This window comes from Pinus tabuliformis, chromosome Q, assembly GCF_031772625.1.
Source record: "Pinus tabuliformis cultivar Carrire ecotype Pingquan chromosome Q, CPIR1, whole genome shotgun sequence".
NCBI classification, from domain to species: Eukaryota; Viridiplantae; Streptophyta; class Pinopsida; order Pinales; family Pinaceae; genus Pinus; species Pinus tabuliformis.
In genome coordinates, this window is record NC_142296.1 from 733,632,606 (window position 1) to 733,655,851 (window position 23,246).

Here is a 23,246-nt window from a genome sequence, read left to right on the forward strand (position 1 = left end):
CCAACTACTTAGACAAATCATATTGAATGTAATAAAGCATCTACTGTAATTTATCCAAATTTCTTGAATTTTGTCTTTGTTATGATTTCATGTAATATAGTTATTGTTTACTAATTTCTCTACCTGTATTTATGTTAATATTGAAATTTCCAATGGTTATAGAAATATAATGATTTTGAATTTTTCGTTACAATTGCTTTGATAAGTATTGAAAGAAATGCAAATGGAGGAGCATGTAGATTTATCATGCATATTTAGTCTTGGAAGTAGAAAATTGATAAAACAATTTCAATTTTGTCATTGCAAATATTCATTTAAGCACTGACTCTATTTCCTAGGGGAAAAAAGACAAGAAAAGAGAGGGTATTGACTCACTTATTACTATCGAACTACATGTCAATGTTGAGTAGTTTGTTTTTTCAAACATTATTGCATAATGAGGAAATATCTATGTTCAATAATGTACAAATTAACATTAAGTTTGTGAAGGGAGAATATGTTCGGAAATTAAACTTTTACACATTTGGTTTAACTTTTCATCTCATTCACCTAATGCTTTTTTTTTTTACAGGAACAGTTATGATGCTTTGTATTAATCTTGGGCAGAATGCCAAAGTCTGATTACAATTTGAGCTTCTTTTTCCTGCTGCATTTCTTTGCTAAGGATGTAGCTGAAGCTTACAATTTTCTTCCTTGGATAGACCCCCACTGAGTTAATTTCGGAGATTTTCCCCCACTTGGAAATACAAACAAATTGGTTTAGTAGCAGACAGTAGAACATGGCAGCAGTCTATTTATGGAATGGGATCCCATGATTCTTCATCCTCTTTCAGCTTGATCTCAGCAGAGAGAAGGATAGCTTTATTGGCTTCAATGTCTGTCTTTTTATTATGAATTCTCAACACGTGATAGTACTTCAAGTCTTGGAAGCTGTTTTCCATACCTTTGATCCCGGTAATCAGCCTTGCTAGATTGAGGTCCTGAACTGGGGTGTTGGTAACCATTGCATTTATAATGACTTGAGAGTCACCTATGAAAATTGCTTCATTTATGTCCAGTTCTTTGAGGATCTTGAGTCCTTGGAAGAGGTCCAAGGCCTCAGCTTGAATGCTGGTTGTGTAATCTAGTCCCCAAGCATAGGAGTGAATTTTTTCCTCGGATTGATTTAGGACAACACCTCCTGCACCAGCTTTGCCCGGATTTCCCTTTGCTGTTCCATCAAAGAATAGGAAGTGCCTTGCTTGCGATTTAAGCCACTCTTGAAAGTCATTCTCGGGTTTTCTTATTTGCCATTCTTTGATAATGAGGGCTTTTTTGACTGTTGGCTGAAATTGGAGTTCTAGCATTGATCCCCATGCTATATCCTACTGTCTGAGGTTGGTGTCGTCTTTTATATCAATTAAGCATTCCTTTATGTGGCTTTTTATCTTGGTTTCCAGGACTTTGTGGCTTTGTTTTATGTTTCTAAATATTCTTTTGTTGCGCTCTATCCATAATTGCCAACAGATGATTTTTGGGAGGATAGCCCATGCTTCCTTGATAATCAGATTTTTAGGGGGAGGACCTGGGAATCTGTTTGACCATTCAACGAAAAGATCAGAAGTGGAGAAAGGGACAGTGAAATTTGGGTCCAGATCATGAGTAAAATAGGACCAAATCTGCCTGGAGAAGCTGCAATCTAGCATTAGGTGGATTGTTGTCTCAACGCTTTCATTACACAGAGGACACATGGAAGGGCTGTGGAAGCCTTTTTTCTGCAGGTTATCATAAGTTAATATTTTCCCGTGACAGTAGACCCAAGCAAAGAAATCGATCTTGGGCCATGAGGGCTGATGCCAAACGCCTTGCCATGGAGCTGGATTCGGAGGAACGTGAGGTTTCTCGTTCAATTTGGCATACCCCTGCGCGACTGCATAACCTTTGGCTTTTGGCCCCCAACCCATCTCGTCTCTCTTCCTCAATTGCGTGGGAGCCAATCCTTGGAGGGCGTCTAACAGTGTGGTCCACTCAGAGTTCAGGTTGTCCGACACATTTAATCGCTTCCAGCCTGCCCAGATCGAGTTATTCCAACATGAAATATCCCACAGAGATTTCATTCCTTCTCTGTCCATCCAACAGCGCAGCGAGTTAATGGAGGCTCTGGCTTCTATTGGCTCTTTGTTCATGATTCTGTCCGACCAAATATTGATTTTTTTACCGTTTCCTGGTATCCAGTAGGAGTGGGCGGTGATTAGAGATGCGGCTCTGTCATAAATTTTGAGGAATGTCGAATTAGGCAGGTGAATCACATTTTCTAAGCATCTGGATCTTGAACCTCTGAAATATTTTTTCCAGAGCACCTTTTGAGCCCAGCCAGGATTGGGGGCGATGATCCTCCACACGATTTTTGCAGCCATTGCTACATTTTGTTGACGAAGATTCTTAAAATTTAGGCCACCTTCCCACAGCGGCTTGGAGATGATGTCCCAGCTGACAAGAGGGATCTTTTTTTCATTTTGTTTCCCTCCCTTCCAAAAAAACCTCCTTATGTATTCCTCCATTTTGTTTAGTATGGTTGCCAGAGCGAGGAGACCTACAAATTGGAATAGGGGCAAGATGTTGAGAACAAACTTTATTAAGACTGTTTTGCCTGCATCATTCAGCCAAGAATATCCCCAGGCTTGAATCTTTGCCTTGAACTTTTCTAACTGAGGAAGCCAATCTTTGCTGGTTGGTCTCTTTTGAGATATTGGGAGGCCCAGGTATTTAAAGGACGACCAGGAGGAGGAGGCTTCGAAGCCCAAATATCTGGATATGGCAGATAGCAGTCTAGGTGAAGTGTTCCAACTGAAAATATGGCATTTTCTCTTGTTAACAACACTGCCTGAAGCTTCACTAAATTCATCCAGGACCTCTTTAAACTTTGTGGCAGAGGGAACAGAGGCAGGACCTAACAGCAATGTGTCATCTGCAAATAAAGCATGATTGATATTTTTGGTTCCTCTTGCAATGCGCAGACCATTAATTTCTTGTTCCTGCAACTTTTTATCTAGTAGGAAACTGAGGGCAGAGGCCTAGATGACAAAGAGCAAGGGGGATAGAGGGCACCCCTAACTGAGTCCTCTCGAGGCTTTAAAGAAGTCTGTGGCTCTTCCATTAACAAGAGGAGCTATCCAAGGCTCCGAGATGCAAGCCCGGATCCAATTAATGAAGTTTGTTCCAAAACCTAGCTTACACATAACATTCAAAAGGAAGCTATGATTGACTCGATCAAAAGCATTTTCTAAATCAAGTTTGATCACCATACCTTGCTCTTTTCAGAGTAGACTTGAGTGTATTGCTTCCTGGACCAGAATCAAGTTGTCCACGATCTGCCTTCCATGGACGAAGCCTCCTTGATTCTCTGGAATTATTTTGGGGAGGATAAACTTCAATCTGTTTGCAATTACTTTGGTGATCAATTTGTACCCTGTATTACATAGAGAAATCGGCCGAAATCTGTTGAAGTTATTGGCACCTTTTTCCTTGGGTATGAGTGCTAAAAACGCAGAATTGGTACTGCCTCCGATTTTCTGAATATTTTGGGATTTTTGTACCATTTTGAGAAGATCTTTTTCAATAATCGGCCAGCACGTTTGGAGGAATCTAGCAGAGAAACCATCCGGCCCAGGGGCCTTGTCCGGATCCATGTCGAAGAGCGCCTTTTTCACCTCATCTTTAGTGACTTTGGCCTCCAGAGATTCATTAATTCGCTGAGAAATTACAGAGGGTATATTGACTAACAGCTCTGGATAGTGACTTGGGTCCTTGTCTTCACTATATAGATTCTGGAAATGAGTAAACACAGCTCTCTTTATATGCTCAAAATCCTTATGGATATCTCCCTCCTCTTTAATTTCTGAGATAGTATTGAAACATTTCCTTGCCTGGGCTTGTTTATGAAAATAAGCAGTGTTCCTATCCCCTGCTTTGAGCCAGAGGTTCTGAGATTTCATTCTCCAATACTCTTCTTCAGCTAAACAGGCCTTGTGATATTGTTGTTGTAAATGGGTTTCTTGTTCTAATGAGTCCTTTGTAAGCATTGTGTTTTCCATACCATTATGATGAGAAACAAGAGCTGCTTTAATGGTTTTCCTTATTGTGGCTGGGTTGGACAGCGTTTTGGCCCATCTTTTTAGGGCTCTTTTCACCCTTCTAAGTTTTTCCTCCCAAATATAGAATGGCAATCCTTTGACTGGTTGGTTCCAACATTCCTTGACTGTTTGCACGAAATCATTCTCCTTTACCCAAAGAGGGCTAAACCTAAATGGGATGGGGCCCAGATCATGATGAGCTAACAGGTCTAACTTTATGGGCTTATGATCAGAGATGTTGTTGGAAAGAATATACATTCTAGGCTCTAATCCTAGCAACAGAAAGGAACTTTTAATGATAAACCTATCTAACCTGGCAGCAATGTGGCCAGGCCCCACTCTTTTATTAGACCAAGAGTACTTACCTGAAGAGGGTTTGATGTCCAGCAAATCCCAGTCTTGCACTATGTCCTCCACCCATTCTCTAGCCGTATCTCTAACTATGTTGCCTCCCCTTTTTTCTGATGGGTGAAGGGTAAGATTGAGATCGCCAAAAATTATTATGTTTTCCAGGTCTGTCAAGTCTACTTGCTGTCTTATAGAGTCCCAGCAATCTTTTTTTCCCCAACGTTGACTGGAGAGTAAACGTTGAAGAGGCAGAACATTTGCTTAGTATCCAGGTTCTGCATTTTCAGCATCAACCAATGGGTATTCCTGGCCTCGAGTAGAACTGTAAATTTATTGATATTCCAAAGAGTACCTATTCCTCCTGAGGCGCCCCGGGCGGAGATTGCTCTTGCTTCGCTTTTATTCCAGACTTTCTTGCTTGTTTGAAGGAAGGCTATGTCTTCCAGATTTGTCTCCTAGACGAGAAGTAGATCTAAGGTTTCTGTCCTGATTACACTTCTGATGGCTTCTTCTTTAATTTTTCTCCCCATCCCTCTGCAGTTCCAGGAGATGACCTTCATTATTTATGCTTCAGGTGGGCTCCCTTGGAGCCTTGGGGCAGATTTTTCAATATCTTTGGCTTTGAAGCTAGCATTTTCTCCAAGGTTGGCTGACTGCCCTGGAGTTTTTCTTTGTAAGTCTCCTGCTCCCTTTTTTCCCTGTCTGTTTTCCGGCCTCTTGTTGATCTTCTTACCGGGGTGTGGCATTCCCCTATTTCTCCTTCCTCTTCACGTTCTTCCATCTCCTGCTCTTCTTCTTCATCTTCTATGATCATGCCTTTTGGATCTTCGGGACTTGTTCCTTTGAGTGAGGCCGAGGGAGCTTCTTCCTCGTCCTCTGGGACCGTGCCTTTAGGGTTTTCAACTTATTTGGGGGAAGCTGGAGGTGAGCTTTTCCTTGAGGATTCTGGCTTTTGGATCTCTAGCTTTGGAGTGTCTTCTGTCGGTTGGCTTAAAAGGTCAAATTTGTTTTCTTGTGCCTTTTTGGTAGGGGGCATCTGGGCATTAACTTGAAAATTGCCTTTGCCAGATGGACCACCCTGTTTCTGCCCCTTGTGGTTGGCTCTAGCTCGTCTTACTTGGTTCCAGCCCTCTTCATTTCCTTTCTCTGGCTCTGGGTTAGACGGGCAGTTTTTGGCGAAGTGCCCATACACGTGGCATTTCCTGCATTTGAATGGCAGTTGTTCATAATCCAAGATCTGCACATGGGACCAGTTACCGACTTTGATTTTGATTGCTTCAAGTAAACCCTCCTCTAGATCTACCTCCACACAAATCCTGGCACAATCATACTGATCCTTGTTGCTTGCCTGATCTATGAATTTCCCGAGGTAGTTGCCAATGTGTTTCAAGGAGTCCCAGTTCCAACAATGAACCGACAGATTTAGGAGACGAACCCATACTGGAACAGCCTTGGGAACATCTACCACTGGGTCAAAATCCGGGGTCCATTTGTTCAGGTAGAGACCTTGAGGACCTATGAAGTACGGTCCATTTCAAAATATCAGGTCTTTGTCCTCTCTGGAGGTAAATTCGAAAAGAAAATACCCTCGCCCTAGAAAGTAAGAGGTAACACTTTGACTGATCAGGGGCGCCCAGTTCCTATTAACCCATTGCTCTGTAGTTTTCAGGGAGGGCCAAAGTCCCGTGAATTGGCCAATAAGCCCCCGATCCACTAGCGAAAAAGCTACTTGCATGGGGGTATCCGGAGGCAAAGATATCTCTATAATTTCATCTAATTTCTTGACGAATTTGGAGGCATCATTTCTTTTTTTCGGAGGCAGACCTGCCAGGAGCTAGTTAAATGCATCTACGGCAGGACTGGAGGGCAGATCTTGGCCCTGAGACTCCATCAGGTTTGATGCTAGCTACCACAAGGGCAGCGCAGCAGAGGCCACACCCTAGCCAGAAGGACGACTGGCTGTCTTGGATCCGATCAGATCTGAAGCAGGAAGGTCCGCAGGTTGCAGGAGCAACAAGAAGCAAGGAGGATCACAGGTTTACAGCCCGCAAAGGGCGGGTCTCAAGGGGAGTCGAGGCTGGCAGATGCAGACCTGATCGCGCTCAGCCACTCACTCTCGTATCGTTGTTTATGCCTTATTCCATCTCATTCACCTAACGTTACAAAGTCCATAAAATGTCATATAACCATTTATTATGTATACCAAATTAGTAAATAGTAGATAGATCCAAAAAGCATGCTTAGATATTCAAACTATGTTAAAATATGTTATTTTCTCACACTACGGTTCTCCCACACATACCCACTATTTTGTACATCCTTTTTTTTCGCATAATTGAATATGTAAAATTTTAAAATGGAAAAATAAGTTACACTATTAGAGATTCTTTTTATTTTTTGATTATTTTTGTAGTTTTCCATTTTAAAGTCTAGGTTTCTATACATACATCCATTCTCATGCATATAGATCCTTGTAGTGTTTTTATAATCAACCTTAATTGACTCAGACTGCAACATTAATTGTAAACCCAGGGTAGGTCTTGTTGTTTCAATGGAGTTCGCACTATCTGTGCCAATACACTCCAACCAAGTAGAATAAAATGTAGGAAACTGTAAAAGATGTCGTTCATCTAAATTTTTAAATCAAACCATACGTGTAGATATAAAAACACTCTACAAAATTAAATCACAACTCGTAGCTATTAAAGTAAGGACGCGCCACACAAGAACTAACATCTACTCCAGCTGGTTACTACCACTTTGTTGATTAACTCAATGTAACAACATACGATAAATAGAAACAAAAATGAATGTAATCCATGATTTGTACAGAAACAGAGAGAAACCATAAATCAATGAACTAAACTAGAATGTACACTACCTATATCACTGCAATCCCTACCAAAGAGGAGGGCCCTTCCTCCTCAGCAGGGCGCAGGAAGAACACGAAAGTGATTAACAAATCAGTTGGAAAGCAGTAACAGCATCATTGTGCTAATTGATATTAAAATAAATTCAGAATTACAGAAACAGAGTAATGGTACTCTTCTATATGTTGTCCGTTGATACATATAAAGTCTAGTCTTTTATAACTATTACAACTAGAAAATTAGAAACAGATCGGTCATGAGAATCTCCCGATTCTCATGCTAATAAAAAATAAAGAAGTTACAACCTATTGCTAGATAAATATACACCAGTAGCAACTACTGGAGTCTTGTTTCTTCAAAAATAAACAATCCATATTGCCGACAACTGTTATGTGGAATAGTATCCACATTTCCAGCTTTGGTGCAACAACATTGAGGGAATGGTGTTTCGGGATGACACGGAATAACTGACAACAACACTGTTGGTGTGACAACGGATCATTGCGAGGTGTAATAGCATCCAATGTGTAACAACAATCTGTAACAGCAACAACCTGTAACATCACTGTTGGTGTGACGACGGATCATCGCGAGGTGTAATAGCATCCAATGTGTAACAGCAATCTGTAATAGCAACAACCTGTAACAACACTCAGGGTGTGACAACAAACTGTTCTACCCTTTCTCGCAGTTAATCCTTGTTGCTTGTCTACTTCATAGCTTCATTCTCAAGAGCCAACACCTGAAAAGATGAACTTTCAAAAATACTTCTTCAATTCTCTCCCGGTTAGCCACAAAAAGGAATAAAGCCTCGTATTATTCGGTAAAATATAGCAAAGTAACATGACAGTAAAATGGATTAAAAAGGTAAGAAAACAAGGGGTTTGGTCATATAAGGGCATTGTCTTGGAGGACAGAAAGGTCAAAACAGGGGAAAGAATGTGCAAAAAATAGGTTAAAAACCACACCCAACATCTCCCCCCGACTAAAGCAACTGCATGTCCCCATGCAGAACCTCAGTTCCTTCTACTGTGCCCCCGATGGAAATCTGTGAACCCACCAGCAATATCATCGCTTGGAGCTCTGAATCCTTGATCAGCCATTAACTCATGTGGCCAAGATTCCTCTTCATAATCACATAACCGATAATCAGGCTGATACTCCTCCAATGGCAACCATATCAAAGAGTATTTGAACCCGAGGCCAATCTAGAATGCCCCTAGTGTCAACACAATCTAAGCATATTCTGGCACCCATGTAAAAGCAGCCACAAAGTTCTTGTACTCAAAGGGGTCCCCTTCTTACAACTTTACACTACAGGCCTCAGTGCGCTTGAGACATCTGACTAGCGCTTGGCTCTTCTTATTTTCAAACAAGTTGAGGCAGATCCTCATGATTCTTCTTCTGTAAATGGCCGACTAATCTCTGATTTCCAGAGTGCTCAGGAACTACCTGAACTCTCGTCAAAGTTCGTAAGCCATTCCTAGTTTAGCCCTGACCCACAATGTTGTCGTTTCCTCGTTGTCCTCTACTATTTTCTTGGCAAGTTGTCACTCAATCTGATTCCTCATAAATGAGAGGAATGCCCGCAACTGCAAGTCTCCCATGAAATAAAGGACACTCGCCACCATATTTGTGCTCACATATTCGCACATAATATTGTGCAAGAACAGCTTGCACAACAAACTCTGATCATCAAAATCATAGGAACGAAAAATTTCCAAAAAGGTGCGGGTTAAAGAACCCATATAGGACCTGTTCTCATAAACTACCCTTAACTAAATAAATAGTAACGTTCCCACAAGAACACAGGGTATGATGGGGACGGACGCCTGAATACTAGCAAGTTTAGAGCAAGGTCACAGAGTTTGGTCTTATCAAATGTCAGGTCGGAGACCTCTCGATGTAGCTGATACAACTATTCATCCTTTTTCTTCATAAATTTTTTATGCCTTCTCTTCTCTTTCCCATTCTTCTTTTAGCCATTTTTATCTCAGGGAATCCATCATTCTTTTATGCATCTTGAGTGGAATCACTCCCTCCTATAGAGAAATCGCCAGCTGCTTCCACTTTTGCAGCGCTACAAATAACAACAATTTCTCAGAACGCCATCCTTCATCGGGACCCTGCGTTCTTCCACATGCACTATCAATTGAGGGTGTAGCAGCTTCCTAAGGGTGAAACTATCCCACCTCAGTTGTTTGTCCTTGTGTAGCAATAGCTTCGTTAGTGGGTTTTGTCACAGTTTCTTTACCTTCCTAGTCAGCTTCCATTTTCACTGCTGGTTCTTGTGTGGCAATAGTGATATCCACAGGCTTCTGTTCATCGATTTCCTCCATACCAGCTTCGGTCTCTGCTATTGGTTCTTGTGTAACAACAACATTGACCATCGACTCATGGATATTATCCTTCTCTTCCTCCTCTTGGCTAATTACCTCCTCCACTGTTGGTTCTAATGAAACAACAATGTCAACCAAGGGTTCCTATGTATCCATTTCTTGATCACTTTTTGTGGATTGTGATGTCTCAATTACTGGTTCTTGTGTAGCAGCAACGTCTTTGACAATCTTTGGTGTAACATCTTCCCAGATTTCAGTTTGATTCTCCCTCGAGGTAGTGTCTGCTGCACAAACTTTGAATCCTGCTTCCACCAACTTCTCAACACAGGCTATGCACAGAGTGCCTGGGATTTCTCCCCTTCTGGCCTTGTCCATGGCCTCTGCCAAAGTATCTAGCCCTCGGGCTCTTGGCTTTGCCTTTCCTACTGATAGCTATTCCCTAAATTCTTTAATTTCATTTTCTAAAATATTAATTTTCGACAGCAAAGACTAGGTTTCGCTCTTACCAGGTGAAGGAGGTTTTTCTGGCTGAGCTTTCTCCTTTCCTTCTGCTCGATTGCTTCTTTTTTCTTTCTTGACATGGATGGGGACTCTAGGTGCCCGCTAACCCTTATTATCTGCTTTGGCCTTCTGTCGCCAATCGGTTTATCAACCAACTTCTTGTTGACCCTCACTGTCGAGGATTGGGGTTGCTCCTTTGTCACCTCTGGAGTTTCCCCAGTCGTCTCTATTTGCCTTCTGCGAGTGGTCATGGGCCTTTTCCGCATGAAATCCTCCCAATTCTTACTCTATTGTCTCAAGGTGTCCAACATAATGAGCTTAATAAGGCCTGTTATCACCCCAAGAAACTCACCTGGGTTGTATATCAGTGATGCTCGAGAACATTACAAACTCAACCAAATGTTGGATAAATAGTGGATGAATGAAAGAAATGCTGCATATTCAAGTCAGATAACCATTTCTACTATGATTGACCCTAGACAAGGGTGAACACCCCCAGACTACAAGGCCTTTAACCACCAACTACTCACAGTTTGAGAATAAGGTGATAATGGAGAAGACTGACCACACCAGTAGATGCACAGGACCCTGTGATGGTCGGCTACGACCAGTTAAAAGGTCTGTAAATCTATTTTCTAATACAAAAATAGGATGACAGCTCTCTAGCATTAAAACAACAGAAACCTGCAATCAAATTCAATGATACATGCTAAATCCTAACACAGAGGTGGGATGACAGCCCCTCTAATGCTAAACATTAACAACACATGAATATCTACAAAGCAGGCACAGCTTGGAACAAGAAGAAGAAGTGGAAAGTGAGAAATTAACAACAAAAGAAGCTTGTATTAGTTGGAAATGAAAACCAAAAGATGCAGGTTACATAGCAGTTACAGTCTCCAGAAGTTGAAGCTCACAACAGAATAACACTCATCAAACTGATTACATCATTTTTTTTGGGTATATATAGAATTTGTTTACAAAAAATCTCATCTACCCTATGCGTGGAGGTGTCTTAATGGATCACCAACCACATTTACAGTTAGATATGGGTCTTCTGCTACAATCTGAATGTTTTAATGAACAAAATGGCTCTTTTTGTACTCTGGTATACTCCTTGAACAGGTGGAATGTTTCTTGCATAAATGTCCATAACTGCTGCTAGAATTCAACTGCTCGAGGCAGTACCTTCTCGTCCTTGACTGTGTTGTTCTTGAATGCAGGTAGCTGAGGATTTGAATGCACTGAAAACCGGATCATCTCTTGCTTCTTCACGTGCCCAAGATTGGCCAAAAACACAGCAATATACATCAAAAATGGATGAAGGGCCGAGTAGGAACACTGGCCGTTGGATGGAAAAAAGGATGGCCAAGACCTGATAGCGAGAGGCAATGGGAAAGCACAGAGGCAAGATGGATTATACGTCGTTGGATCTGGTAATTCGGATGGCAAAGATTAGATTTGAGAGGGCCATCGGGTGTAAATAAGGATGAGCAGACAATGGCCGTTGGATTGCGGCGGGAATGATCCAACGGCTGACGGGAGAGGAAGGTGCGAGCGCGTTAACAACCGGGAGTCGTACAAGAAAGCGAAAAGCGATTTTATCGCACCGCTTATGGTGCTGCGGTGGTAATCATACCGCGGGCAGCGATGCAATGGAATGGAGACACGTGGCAGACGGGATGGCAGGGAAACCACTTTCCCTGGGGGTTATATTACATGTAGGTTCGCGGAGTGGGGGAAAGCGTCAGTCATTGGATGATGAGGTGGGCGCGATTGGATGGTAGAGGCAATACATGTGCTTTGGGGATGACAGGTGATGTGACATGTAAGTTTGTGGGCTCGAGCTCTATTAAAACTCAAGGTTATACATTTTATGATATGCGTGGTGTTATAAGTTAAAACCTTGGCGCCGGGGTAAAATAAAGAACATGGGTTCATATGGTTTATAAAGGGTTATCGGGCCTTATAATATTAAAACAAGGTAAATACCCAAAATAGCCTTTAAACACGGTTTAAACAGGTTAATAACATTATAAGCAAAAAACACCCAAGAGGTTATGGGTTTAGGGGTTTTGGAAACAAAACATGAAAAACAAGGTGGTGGGAGTTATAAGGATATACAACAAATGAAGGGGAAAAGATTAAATGAACTACTGCTAGCCCCTCCTTTTTAGAAAACACCACGGCCAAGCTGTGCTTGACCCTCAAACATTCTCAAACATGTAGCAGTGCTAACATTTGGCTCCTTCTGGGGATGAGATCCTCCCTGTGAGGTCTCAAGAACCTGCAGATCAATGCCTTCCTGATAAAAAACAATTAGCAAAATTCCTAGTGTTCCATTGGGCATGGAGTCTAGCTAAGCTTACACTGAAACTGATAAAATGAAATATTTATAACTGTTAAGGCCAAAGACCTTAAATCATATAATTTTTCAGAATACACCCATTAACTGGGCCACCAAAAATTGGTTCTCCTCCCATACTTTTGAGTATGAAGGTGTTGTTCCCTTGAATCTATGAAATGATAAAAGGACTTATCCAGAAAGCATCAAATTTTCCATGATTTCCTTTTTTTTTCTTTAGTGCATTCCATTTCAACACCAAATCACCAATCTGAAAATTATTTCTTTTTGTCCCTTTGTCAAAAGCATCCTTGATTCTCTTCTGATGTGCTGCAGCTTTTTCCATTAGTTGTTCTCTAATCTGATGTAACTTTGTCAAATCAGTGATTCTTCTTACCATGTCTTCTCCCTCATTCTGCTCTTCTTGAAGGAATTTTGCCACAGGGAGAGTTAACTGAACTGGGAATACAGCCTCAGTGCCATACACCAGTTTGAATGGAGAACTCCCTGTGGATTTCTTAATGGTCACTCTGTCAGCCCACAATGTATATTTGAGCTTTAAATCCCAATTCTTTTTATTGTCCTCTAACAGTTTTTTAATTATCCTGATCAGACTTTTATTAGAGGATTCTGCTAGACCATTTCCCTGTGGATAATATGAGGTGGAATGAACAAGTTTAATCCCCATTGAATCACACATATCCACCAACTCTTTTGCCCTGAAGGCTGCTGCATTATCTGTTACTAGTTTATGTGGACAACCAAATCTACTGAAAATATTCTCTGTTAAAAACTTGATGACCACATTATGATCAGCCTTCCTGGTAGGGACTGCTTCAATCCACTTTTTGAAATAATCAGTTGCAACTAATATCCACATGTGCTGGTCACTGGAATGTGGATTGATTTCACCAATGAAATCCAAACCCCACTGTTGAAAAGGTCCTTTTGCCTGAATTGGTTTTAGGGGCAGGGATTTCAGCTGCTGCTTTCCTTCAAATCTTTGGCACCTGTCACAAGATTTAACAAAAACAAAAACATCAGAAAATAAAGTGGGCCAATAGTACCCAGCTCTGAGAATTTTATGGGCTGTGGTTTTCCAATAATGGTGCCCTTCACACATGCTGTTATGAAACTGCTGTATCACTTCTAGTGACTGTTCTTTGTCCAGACACCTTAAAAATATCCCAGATGGATCCCTCCAGTAGAGTAGATTTTCCATAATACAATATTTTGCTACTCTAAGTTTTAAAGTTCTAGCTTGACTTTGAGTAAATTTTGAAGGGATTTCTAGCTTCAACAAGAAATTAATTATTTCAGCATACCAGCTACATGAAGCTAGATTCTCGGCCACTGACTACCTTCTCTCTGTTTCAGCTATTTCCTCTTCTTCTATCTAATCATTTTCTGCAATTGTGCACATGAAGTCAACATCTAGAGACCTGCAATTTTCTTCAGCCAATAGCTTGGCAAGCCCACAACCTCTGACTAGCTTGGTGGGCTTCAGCTCTATATTAAATTCTATCATCTTTGCAATCCATTTTGCTCTTCTTCCATCAGCATCAGGTTGTGTTAAAACATCTTTAATTGCAGCAGAAAGCACATATGCAATTATTTTTGAATGAAAAATGTAAGCTCTGAAAGCCTTTAAGGATTTAATAAGAGCATATGCCTGTTTTTCTATAATATCATACCTCAATTCAGCATCCCTTAAGTTCTTGCTGAAAAATTCTACTGGATGTTCTGAACCTTCTTCATCTTGCTGCAATAAAACGACTGCAATGGTATCTTTAGAGGCAAAAGAAAATATATGAAACTCCTTGATGTAGTCTAGACTTATTAATGTAGGAGCCTCCATAATAGCTTTTTTGATTGACTCAAATGATTTCCTTGTTGTATCAGTCCATTTTACCTCTGATCCTTTCTTCAACATGGAGGTCACATGCTTAACCAACTCTGCAAAATTTGGAATAAGCCTCCTGACAAAATTAATTTTGCCCGGAAAGGATTGAATATCCTTCTTTGATATAGGGACAGTCAAAGTCTGTATTGCTTTGACTCTTTCTAGGTCAATCTGAACACCCGCAGCAGACACAATATGTCTCAACAGCTTGCCTTCATTTAAAGCAAATTGAGATTTTTTTGGATTGACTGATATTCCAAACCTTCTGCACTTCAAAAACATTTTTTTAAATGCTATAAATGATTTTGATGGCTGCTGGAGTAAACTGTTATATCATCAAGGTAGATAAGCACAAATTTGTCCTTCTCTCCCACAAATGCTATGTCCATAGCTCTCTGAAAGGTGGCTCCAGCATTCATCAATCCAAATGGCATTTTGGCATACATAAAAGTGCCCCAAGGAGTGGTAAATGCAGTCTTTTCTTGATCATCTGGGTGCACAACAATCTGATTAAAGCCTAAAAATCCATCCAAAAATGACATTACTTTAGCTCCTGAGACTTTTTGCAGCAAATGCTCCATTTTTGGTAAAGGATAATTATCTTTCTTGGAGCATTTATTTAAATTTCGGAAATCAACACACAGTCTGATTTCTCCACTCTTCTTCCTCACCACCACCAAATTAGCTACCCATTTTGAATACCTGAGAGGAACAATAATTTTGGCAGCCAACAACTTTTTAATTTCTTTTTCAATCAGTGGAAGAAGCATATGATTTATTGGTCTCAGCTTCTGTTTGAAAGAAATAGTGTCTTTTTCCAGAGGGATTTTATGCTGAATTATATTCCTACCATAAGTTTTCAGGTCACTGTATTCCCAGGCAAACACATCAGCAAATTACCTCATTAAATTGCAATATTCGACACTTTGATCAACAGACAAATGAGTGGACAAACTCACATACTTAGGCTGACCTAGACTTCCTATATCATGCTTACAGACTGCAGATTGGTCTTCTTTTTGGGCAGCCTTGTAAGGCACATCATTTTGGTCAAACAATCTTTCAAGAGGAATTAGACCTTTAGGAATATGGTTACTAGGAAGCTGGACAATGTTGTCCTTACCAATTTTATTTCTAAGCTGGGACTGGGGGTTCTCTAATAAGGCTTTGTTTTCTTGGTCAATTTGCATCTCAGAAAATTCATCAATGACTTGAAGGAACCTATTTATCTCATCATCATCATTAAAAACTTTCCAATGCAGGACATTGTCAGGCAAGGAAGGTCTATATTTCATTTGGACTTCATAAACTAATCTGGGAGGCCTAGGAGGAATAAATAGACTACCAGAAATAGCAACGAAATCAGCAAGTTGATTTTGGGCTCTAGGGATGTATGAAATACAAAAAAAATCAAAAGAATCTCTGATTCTCCATACCTCATCTCTGTATGCTTTTAACCTTGGGTGCTTTCCTTGAAATGTTTTATTCACTTGCTGAATTATCAGATCAGCATCTCCAAACACCTTTAAATTCTTGATTCCTTTGTCTTTAGCTGCATTAAGGCCTAACAATAAAGCCTCATATTCTGCTATGTTGTTAGTCACTTGAAAAACCAGCTTAAAAGACATCTGAATGCTTTTTTTTGTGGGGATACTAGCACTACCCCTGCTCCTGCAGCTTCCCTGGAACATGCTCCATCAAAGAAAAACTCCCAAATCTGACTTCCTTGCTCTTTCTCGGCCTGAACTGTTGGTTTCCTGATCTGCATTTCGACGTTCTGAGATTCTTCTATTTGTAGAATGCATGCTCCAAAATCAATGTCCACTGCATATATAGGATGATTTGTAGGATTCTTCTCATCATTAATGATGTATGCCAACTGTGCTTCTCTATACAATCTCCTGCTTTCTGCTCCAAACACTGGGATAGTGGCATAAGAGAGATCATTCTGTAATGTCCCACCTAGTCTCTTAATCCACCCTCTGGACAGCAGCATGCCAAACTTATGAGGGACATCTGCTACCACAATATCCATCACCATGCTCTTCATGGGAAACTGAGTTAAGGTAATTGCTAGATCTTTAATCAATACAAGACATTTCACCTTCCTTGAATCAAAAGAAAATAAATCATGATAGGGTCTAGTGATATGAAGGCCCAAATCTTCCATTACAGCTTTAGGCATTAGATTGTGGCTGGCCCTTGTGTCTAGCGGGAAATTGTGGAGGATTTTGTCATGAATGGTCAAGGAGACATAGAAAGATGGAGAATTATTATCAGCAGGTTCAATCATAGGGCTGAGCACAATGGCAGGCTTGTCATCTTGCAAATTGATAGAGTCAGTGGAGGTTTATTTGGTTTCTAGCTCAAGGGCTTCAAGGATAGGATTCATAAATAGTTCACTCTTTACCAACTCAACCATAGGCACAAATATTTTCAATTTCTGAACTTTTGACTCAAGGATGAAAGAAGAAGATGAATTATCAGAACTCTTTACCTCTTGAACTGGATCTTTGAGGATGACTAGATCATCTGCTAGTCTTCTCTGCTTGATATTCTATGATTCTGTTTGGAAAACATTTCTTTGTACAGGATTCTCCTTGGCATTTTTTGCATTGGATCTCAGATTATATCTCTGTTGGTCACCGTTTTGTAGAACAGCTCCTCTGTCCCACCCTTGACTTTTTTGTTCTTGCAGCAATGATTCTTCATACTCAGCCAATGTCAGAAAGGCAGCACTGCCTTTATCCTCCATGTAGTGAATTTCATCCTCATCCTCTTCAAATTGTTCATCCTCCATGACTACATTTTGGAAAGGAGCTTTTACTTTCTAATCTTCTTTTGTTTCTTCACCCCTCTACATAATCTGTAACTGCTCATTTTCTCTTCTGAATGGATTCTGATTTCTTGGAGCAAATGTGTTTTGCTGCCTTGTTTTCCCTGAGTTCTGTTCCACTTTCAGCTTAGAAATTTCAGTAGCCAATGACTCAATCATCTTAGTCATTTTATCTAATTTAGGCTCTGAAGATGAACTAGAGGAAGTAGAAGCCTGACTTCTCTGTCTTCTCCTGTCAGCTTGACTTTTTAGTTTCTCTGTAGCCATAATATTGGATTCCACCTCCAGGGCTGCATCCTGCATGTCTGCTAAAGTGGCACATCTCCTTTCTCTCAATAACAAGCAGAAATTAGAGTCAAAAGCATTGGCATAAGTGAGTTTGGCAGAGGTAGGAGTAGGCTTTACCTCAGCTGGTATCTTACTATACATTCTATTGAATCTTTTATTAAAATCAGGTATTGATTCCCCATTTTCCCTCTTCAAGTTACCAAACTCAGTATGGTAGTACAGCAGGTCCTTTTTATCTCCCCATTGCTTCAAAAATGCATCATCTAATGCTTCAATATCTATTATAGATCTCTGGGGAAATTCTCTAAACCACTTCCTAGCCTCTCCATCAAGGCTCTGGACAAAAACTCTCATCCACACATCATTCTCACTTATATCTAAATTATCAGCATAACTGTAAAAGGCTTCTAAGTGTTCTTCTGTTGTTACTCCCTCTATACCAGTAAATTTAGGCATATATTTTTTATATTCTCCCACAGGCATAGGATTTAAAGGCACAGGCAACACCAATGGTCCATATCTAGCAGCAACAATTCTTTCTATTCTTGTAGGTGCTTGTTGTCCTACCATGATTGGAATATTTGGAAGAATACTAGCAGATTGAATGGTAGGGAGTAATGTGATGGATGGCAGAGATAAAGGGATGTTTTGGACTGAATGGGAAGCTTTCTTTGGACTGAGATTCAAAGGGGAACTAACTGAGCAAGGGGCTGAACTAATCTCTGAAGGTTTTTCCTTATTAACAACGCTGATTTCTAAATCTTCAAACAGTAAATTTGTAGCTACAACTATATCTTTAAGAGATGAATTAGATTTCTTAGGCTTACCTGATCCTGATGCCCCTTTTTGTGAAGCTTTCTTTCATTTAGCAATCCTCTCATGTTTAGGCACTGGATTAGTTGGAGATTTCTAAGGATTTCTTCGAGTGTGTCTCATAAACTAAGCCAGAACTTCAAAGTGGAGTCACCAAATTATGGTATTCCTCCAATGGAGTCGCTAGACAGATGATTACAACCAAAATATGTGTTCAAACCTTGTCTATCATCAAAGATTGAAGCTGTGTCGTTCTCCCAGGGAAGCTGAGCTTCAATTCTCCTCTCCCTGGAAATGGCACCAATTAATGTTATCACCCCAAGAAACTCACCTAGGTTGTATATCAGTGATGCTCGGGAACATTACAAACTCAACCAAATGTTGAATAAATGGTGGATGAATGAAAGAAATGCTGCATATTCAAGCCAGATAACCACTTCTACTAAGGTTGACCCTAGACATGGGTGAACACCCCCAGACTACAAGGCTTTTAACCACCAACTACTCACAGTTTGAGAATAAGGTGATAATGGAGAAGACTGACCACACCAGCAGATGCACAGGACCCTGTGATGGCCGGCTACGACCAGTTAAAAGGTCTGTAAATATGTTTTCTAATACACAGACAGGATGATAGCTCTCTAGCATTAAAACAACAGAAACCTGCAATCAAATTCAATGATACATGCTAAATCCTAACACAGAGGTGGGATGACAGCCCCTCTAATTCTAAACATTAACAGCACATGAATATCTACAAAGCAGGCACAGCTTGGAACAAGAAGAAGAAGTGGAAAGTGAGCAATTAACAGAAAAAGAAGCTAGTATTAGTTGGAAATGAAAACCAGAAGTTGCAGGTTACATAGCAGTTACAGTCTCCAGAAGTTGAAGCTCACAACAGAATAACACTCATCAAACCGATTACATCGTTTTTTTTGGGTATATATAGAATTTGTTTACAAAAAATCTCAGCTACCCTATGCGTGGAGGTGTCTTAATGGATCACCAACCACATTTACAGTTAGATATGGGTCTTCTGCTACAATCTGAATGTTTTAATGAACAAAATGGCTCTTTTTGTACTCTGGTGTACTCCTTGAACAGGTGGAATGTTTCCTGCATAAATGTCCATAACTACTGCTAGAATTCAACTACTCGAGGCAGTACCTTCTCATCCTTGACTGTGTTATTCTTGAATGTAGGTAGTTGAGGATTTGAATGCACTGAAAACTGGATCATCTCTTGCTTCTTCGCGCACCCAAGATTGGCCAAAAAGATAGATAGCAATATACATAAAAAATGAACGAATGGCCGAGTAGGAACACTGGCCGTTGGATGGAAAAAAGGATGGCCAAGATCTGATAACGGGAGGCAATGGGAAAGCATAGAGGCAAGATGGATTATACGAAGTTGGATCTGGTAATTCGGATGGTGGAGATTAGATTTGAGAAGGCCATCGGGCGTAAATAAGGATGAGGAGACGATGGTCGTTGGATCACGACGAGAATGATCCAACGGCTGACGGGAGAGGGAGGTGCGAGCGTGTTAACAGCTAGGAGTCGTACAGGAAAGCAAAAAGCAGTTTTATCGAACCACTTATGGCGCTGCGGTGGTAATCGTATCGCGGGCAGCGATGCAATGGAATGGAGATGCGTGGTAGATGGGATACCGGGAAACCGCTTTCCCCGGGGGTTATATTACATGCAGGTTCCTGGAGCAGGGGAAAGCATCAGTCGTTGGATGATGAGGTGGGCACGACCAGACGATCGAGGCAATACATGTGCTCCAGGGTTGACAGGTGATGTGACATGTAAAGCTGCGGGCCTGGGCTCTATTAAAACTCAGGGTTATACATTTTATGATATGCGCGGTGTTATAAGTTAAAACCTTGGCACCAGGGTAAAATAAAGAACATGGGTTCATATGGTTTATAAAGGGTTATCAGGGCTTATAATATTAAAACAAGGTAAATGCCCAAAACAGCCTTTAAACATGGTTTAAACGGGTTAATAACATTATAAGCAAAAAGCACCCGAGAGGTTATGGGTTTAGGGGTTTTGGAAACAAAATAGGAAAAACAAGGTGGCGGGAGTTATAAGGATATACAACAAATGAAGGGGAAAAGATTAAATGAACTGATGCTAGCCCCTCCTTTTCAGAAAACACCACAGCCAATTCCTTTACCCTAAAAAATGCTCAAACATGTAGCAGTGCTAACAAGGCCATGGTTTGTAACACACGTTTCTGGATGTGCAGCTGTTTTCAAAGCCACAGCCATGTGCCTAATATTTCCTAGCAAGAAATAAGGAAGTTTGATCAGGTGCTGATGCCGGAGATGGTTAAGAAATCGAAAATGATAATTAAACACAATTGCTGCCGTTCCCTCACAAGTGACGTACTTAATGAGGAAGAGAGCAACATCTGCCCATGGCTGGGGGAGTGAAATTCTATCAATTCCCATGCCTTTCTTAACTAGCGACTCACTTTCCTGGAGAAAATCTCCTTTCAGTGAGGGGTCACTAACCTTCCTAGTAAACCATCTCTTCCCTTCTGCTGGCAATCCTATTACTCTGGAAATATCTTCTTCTGTGACCTCCAATTTCAACCCTCTGACTTCCATATAGTTTCTCTCTAGATTCTTTACAAATTCCATGGCTATACCATTGTTTGATCCTTCTAATCTCTGGAAGAATTCGAACGAGCCTAGATCTTTGAAAACTTGGCATGCTTGAGGGAAATCTTCCAAGGCTTCTGTAGACCTTGGCTCATGCCATATTGTTGCTACTCCCATTGCTTATGCAATTCAGTGTTGTTTCACCTGCTTATCCTTCCCTTCGACACACACTCTAGTTGTTTTAGCCTATACTGCTATCTTCCTCCTCTCCGAACACTCTGAATGGGGATTCAGCGCTTCCAGCAGGGGTAAATGGTAGGGTGGTAGGGTGGCGCAAGTGAAGATTTTGGATTAGGATTTGGCATGCATGGTTCGTACTGCACAATGAATTTTTCCTTAATGGTGAGTCATGGGGAGGTCTCGTCAATGGTGCACTTACCCTTTTTAGTATGATTTGGAATTAAGTAACAATAACTACTGAGTCACATGCCTTAACTACTGGATTTTTCAAATAAATACAAATCATGTGACAGTCATGTCGCAATATGATTCGTCTCCCCCCCATCTTAATTATGTCAGTCGTCCTCAACTGTCAATAGTCATGTTAAGTTTCCATAATTATTAAATAAAACAAACTCAATATTACCTTTTTGATGACATACCTAGGTGATGTGGTGCGAAGTAATGGGAGGTGCAACGTCGAATCATACTTAGGCAGTGAGACGCATGAACTTAATTCTGATGACGAGGATCATAGTGATGTTCTTGCTATTTATTACAATAAAATATCTCATTTTATTCCTAAAAAGTCGTTGGCTGTTACAAATGTAATAGCTAAGACGACTAATATATATTAATTTAATTTCTACAAAAAGATAAAGAAGAAAAGATCGTGTAATAGAACTTATCGCATGATATACTTTGGAATAACAAATGTTGTTATAGAGGTTGTAACAGCCGTCACCAGGTGGTTTTCAACTTCTACAAAAGTGTCTATCTGCGCCTGAGAAAGGTTTTCATAGCCAGATTATTATTATTATTAATTTTTTTTTTGAAAGTTTGAAGGTGTAACAGCCGCCACCAAGTGGTTTTCAGCTATTACATTTATTGGAAAAATTAAAATTTTTGTAGCACGGGGGGCTTTCCCTTGTTCCCGTAACCTATAGATCTGAATTTGTGACAATGTTGACAAATGAATCCTTCGACGTAGGTTTGTGATACGACTGAAGACAGTGCCCATTTGCAAGTAATGGTGTCCTCGCACTATCAATGGTCACCAAATTTACAGTCCCATTGTCAAAGACTGCATCTACCTCATAAGGACCTAGCCATCTGGTGCAAAGCTTACCCTTGAAGTCTTTAAACCTTGATTCATATAAGAGAGCCCAATCTCCTTTCTGGAACTACTTATTTATAAATTTGTCATGCCACTTAAATCTCTGCTGCTGGATAATCTTTTTTTACTGGATAGCAGCCCACCGTTTTTCCTCCAATTCATTGAGCTGGTTCAATCTCTGCCTTTGTGCTATAGCCAAATCCAAATTGACCTACAATTTTGTCCTTAGTGTCTTAATTTCAAATTCAATGGGGAATAAAGGGTTCTTGTCATACACAAGTTCATATGGTGAGAATCCAGTGGTGTTCCTCCATGTAGTCCTGTATGCCCATAACACTTCTGGAAGTTTGTCAGCCCAATTTCTTCGATGACTGGCCACAGTCTTAGTAAGGATCCCCTCAATGACTTTTTTAGTTCTTTCTACTTGGCCATTTTCTTATGGATGATAAGGTGTTGTGATTTTGTGATTGATTTTATATTTATCGACCAACTCCCGGATCTTATGAGATGTGAACTGTGGCCCCCTGTTTGTGACTATCTCCCTAGGTGTGCCAAACCAGACGAAGATGTCTTCAAATAGAAAGTCTGAGACAACCTGCTCCATGGCTCTAGTTAGTGCCTCCGCCTCAACCCATTTTGTGACATAGTCAGTACAGACCAAGATGTAGGATATCTGTCTAGATGAAGGATTGATTGGTCCCACGAAATATAGAGCCCACTTCTCAAAAGGTTCTATGATGATTTGGGGTTGTAACGACATCTCATGTGATTACAGTGGTTGGCCAATCCTTTCACAACTATCACACCCCTTCACAAACTTCTTGGAATCTTAGAATAGTATTGGCTAGTAGTACCCTATTGAAAGGACTTTGTATCTTGTTTGTTTGTCTACGAAGTGTCCTCTGCAAGGTTCCGATGGCAGTCTTTGAGAATATCAAAGAC

General features: G+C 40.6%; 1 protein-coding gene across 1 annotated transcript; it reads right to left on the reverse strand.

Moving 5' to 3' along the window:
* Window positions 1-794: 794 nt before the first annotated feature.
* On the reverse strand, window positions 795-1,346 carry LOC149221621 (uncharacterized). The gene has a single exon (XM_089387434.1). It carries the CDS (start codon window positions 1,344-1,346, stop codon window positions 795-797), a length of 552 nt encoding a protein of 183 aa, XP_089243560.1.
* Between the last annotated feature and the right edge of the window lie 21,900 nt (window positions 1,347-23,246).

Excerpts from the sequence above, each read along its gene's own strand:
- LOC149221621 (XM_089387434.1), bottom strand. The coding sequence starts at position 1,346 with ATGCTAGAACTCCAATTTCAGCCAACAGTCAAAAAAGCCCTCATTATC.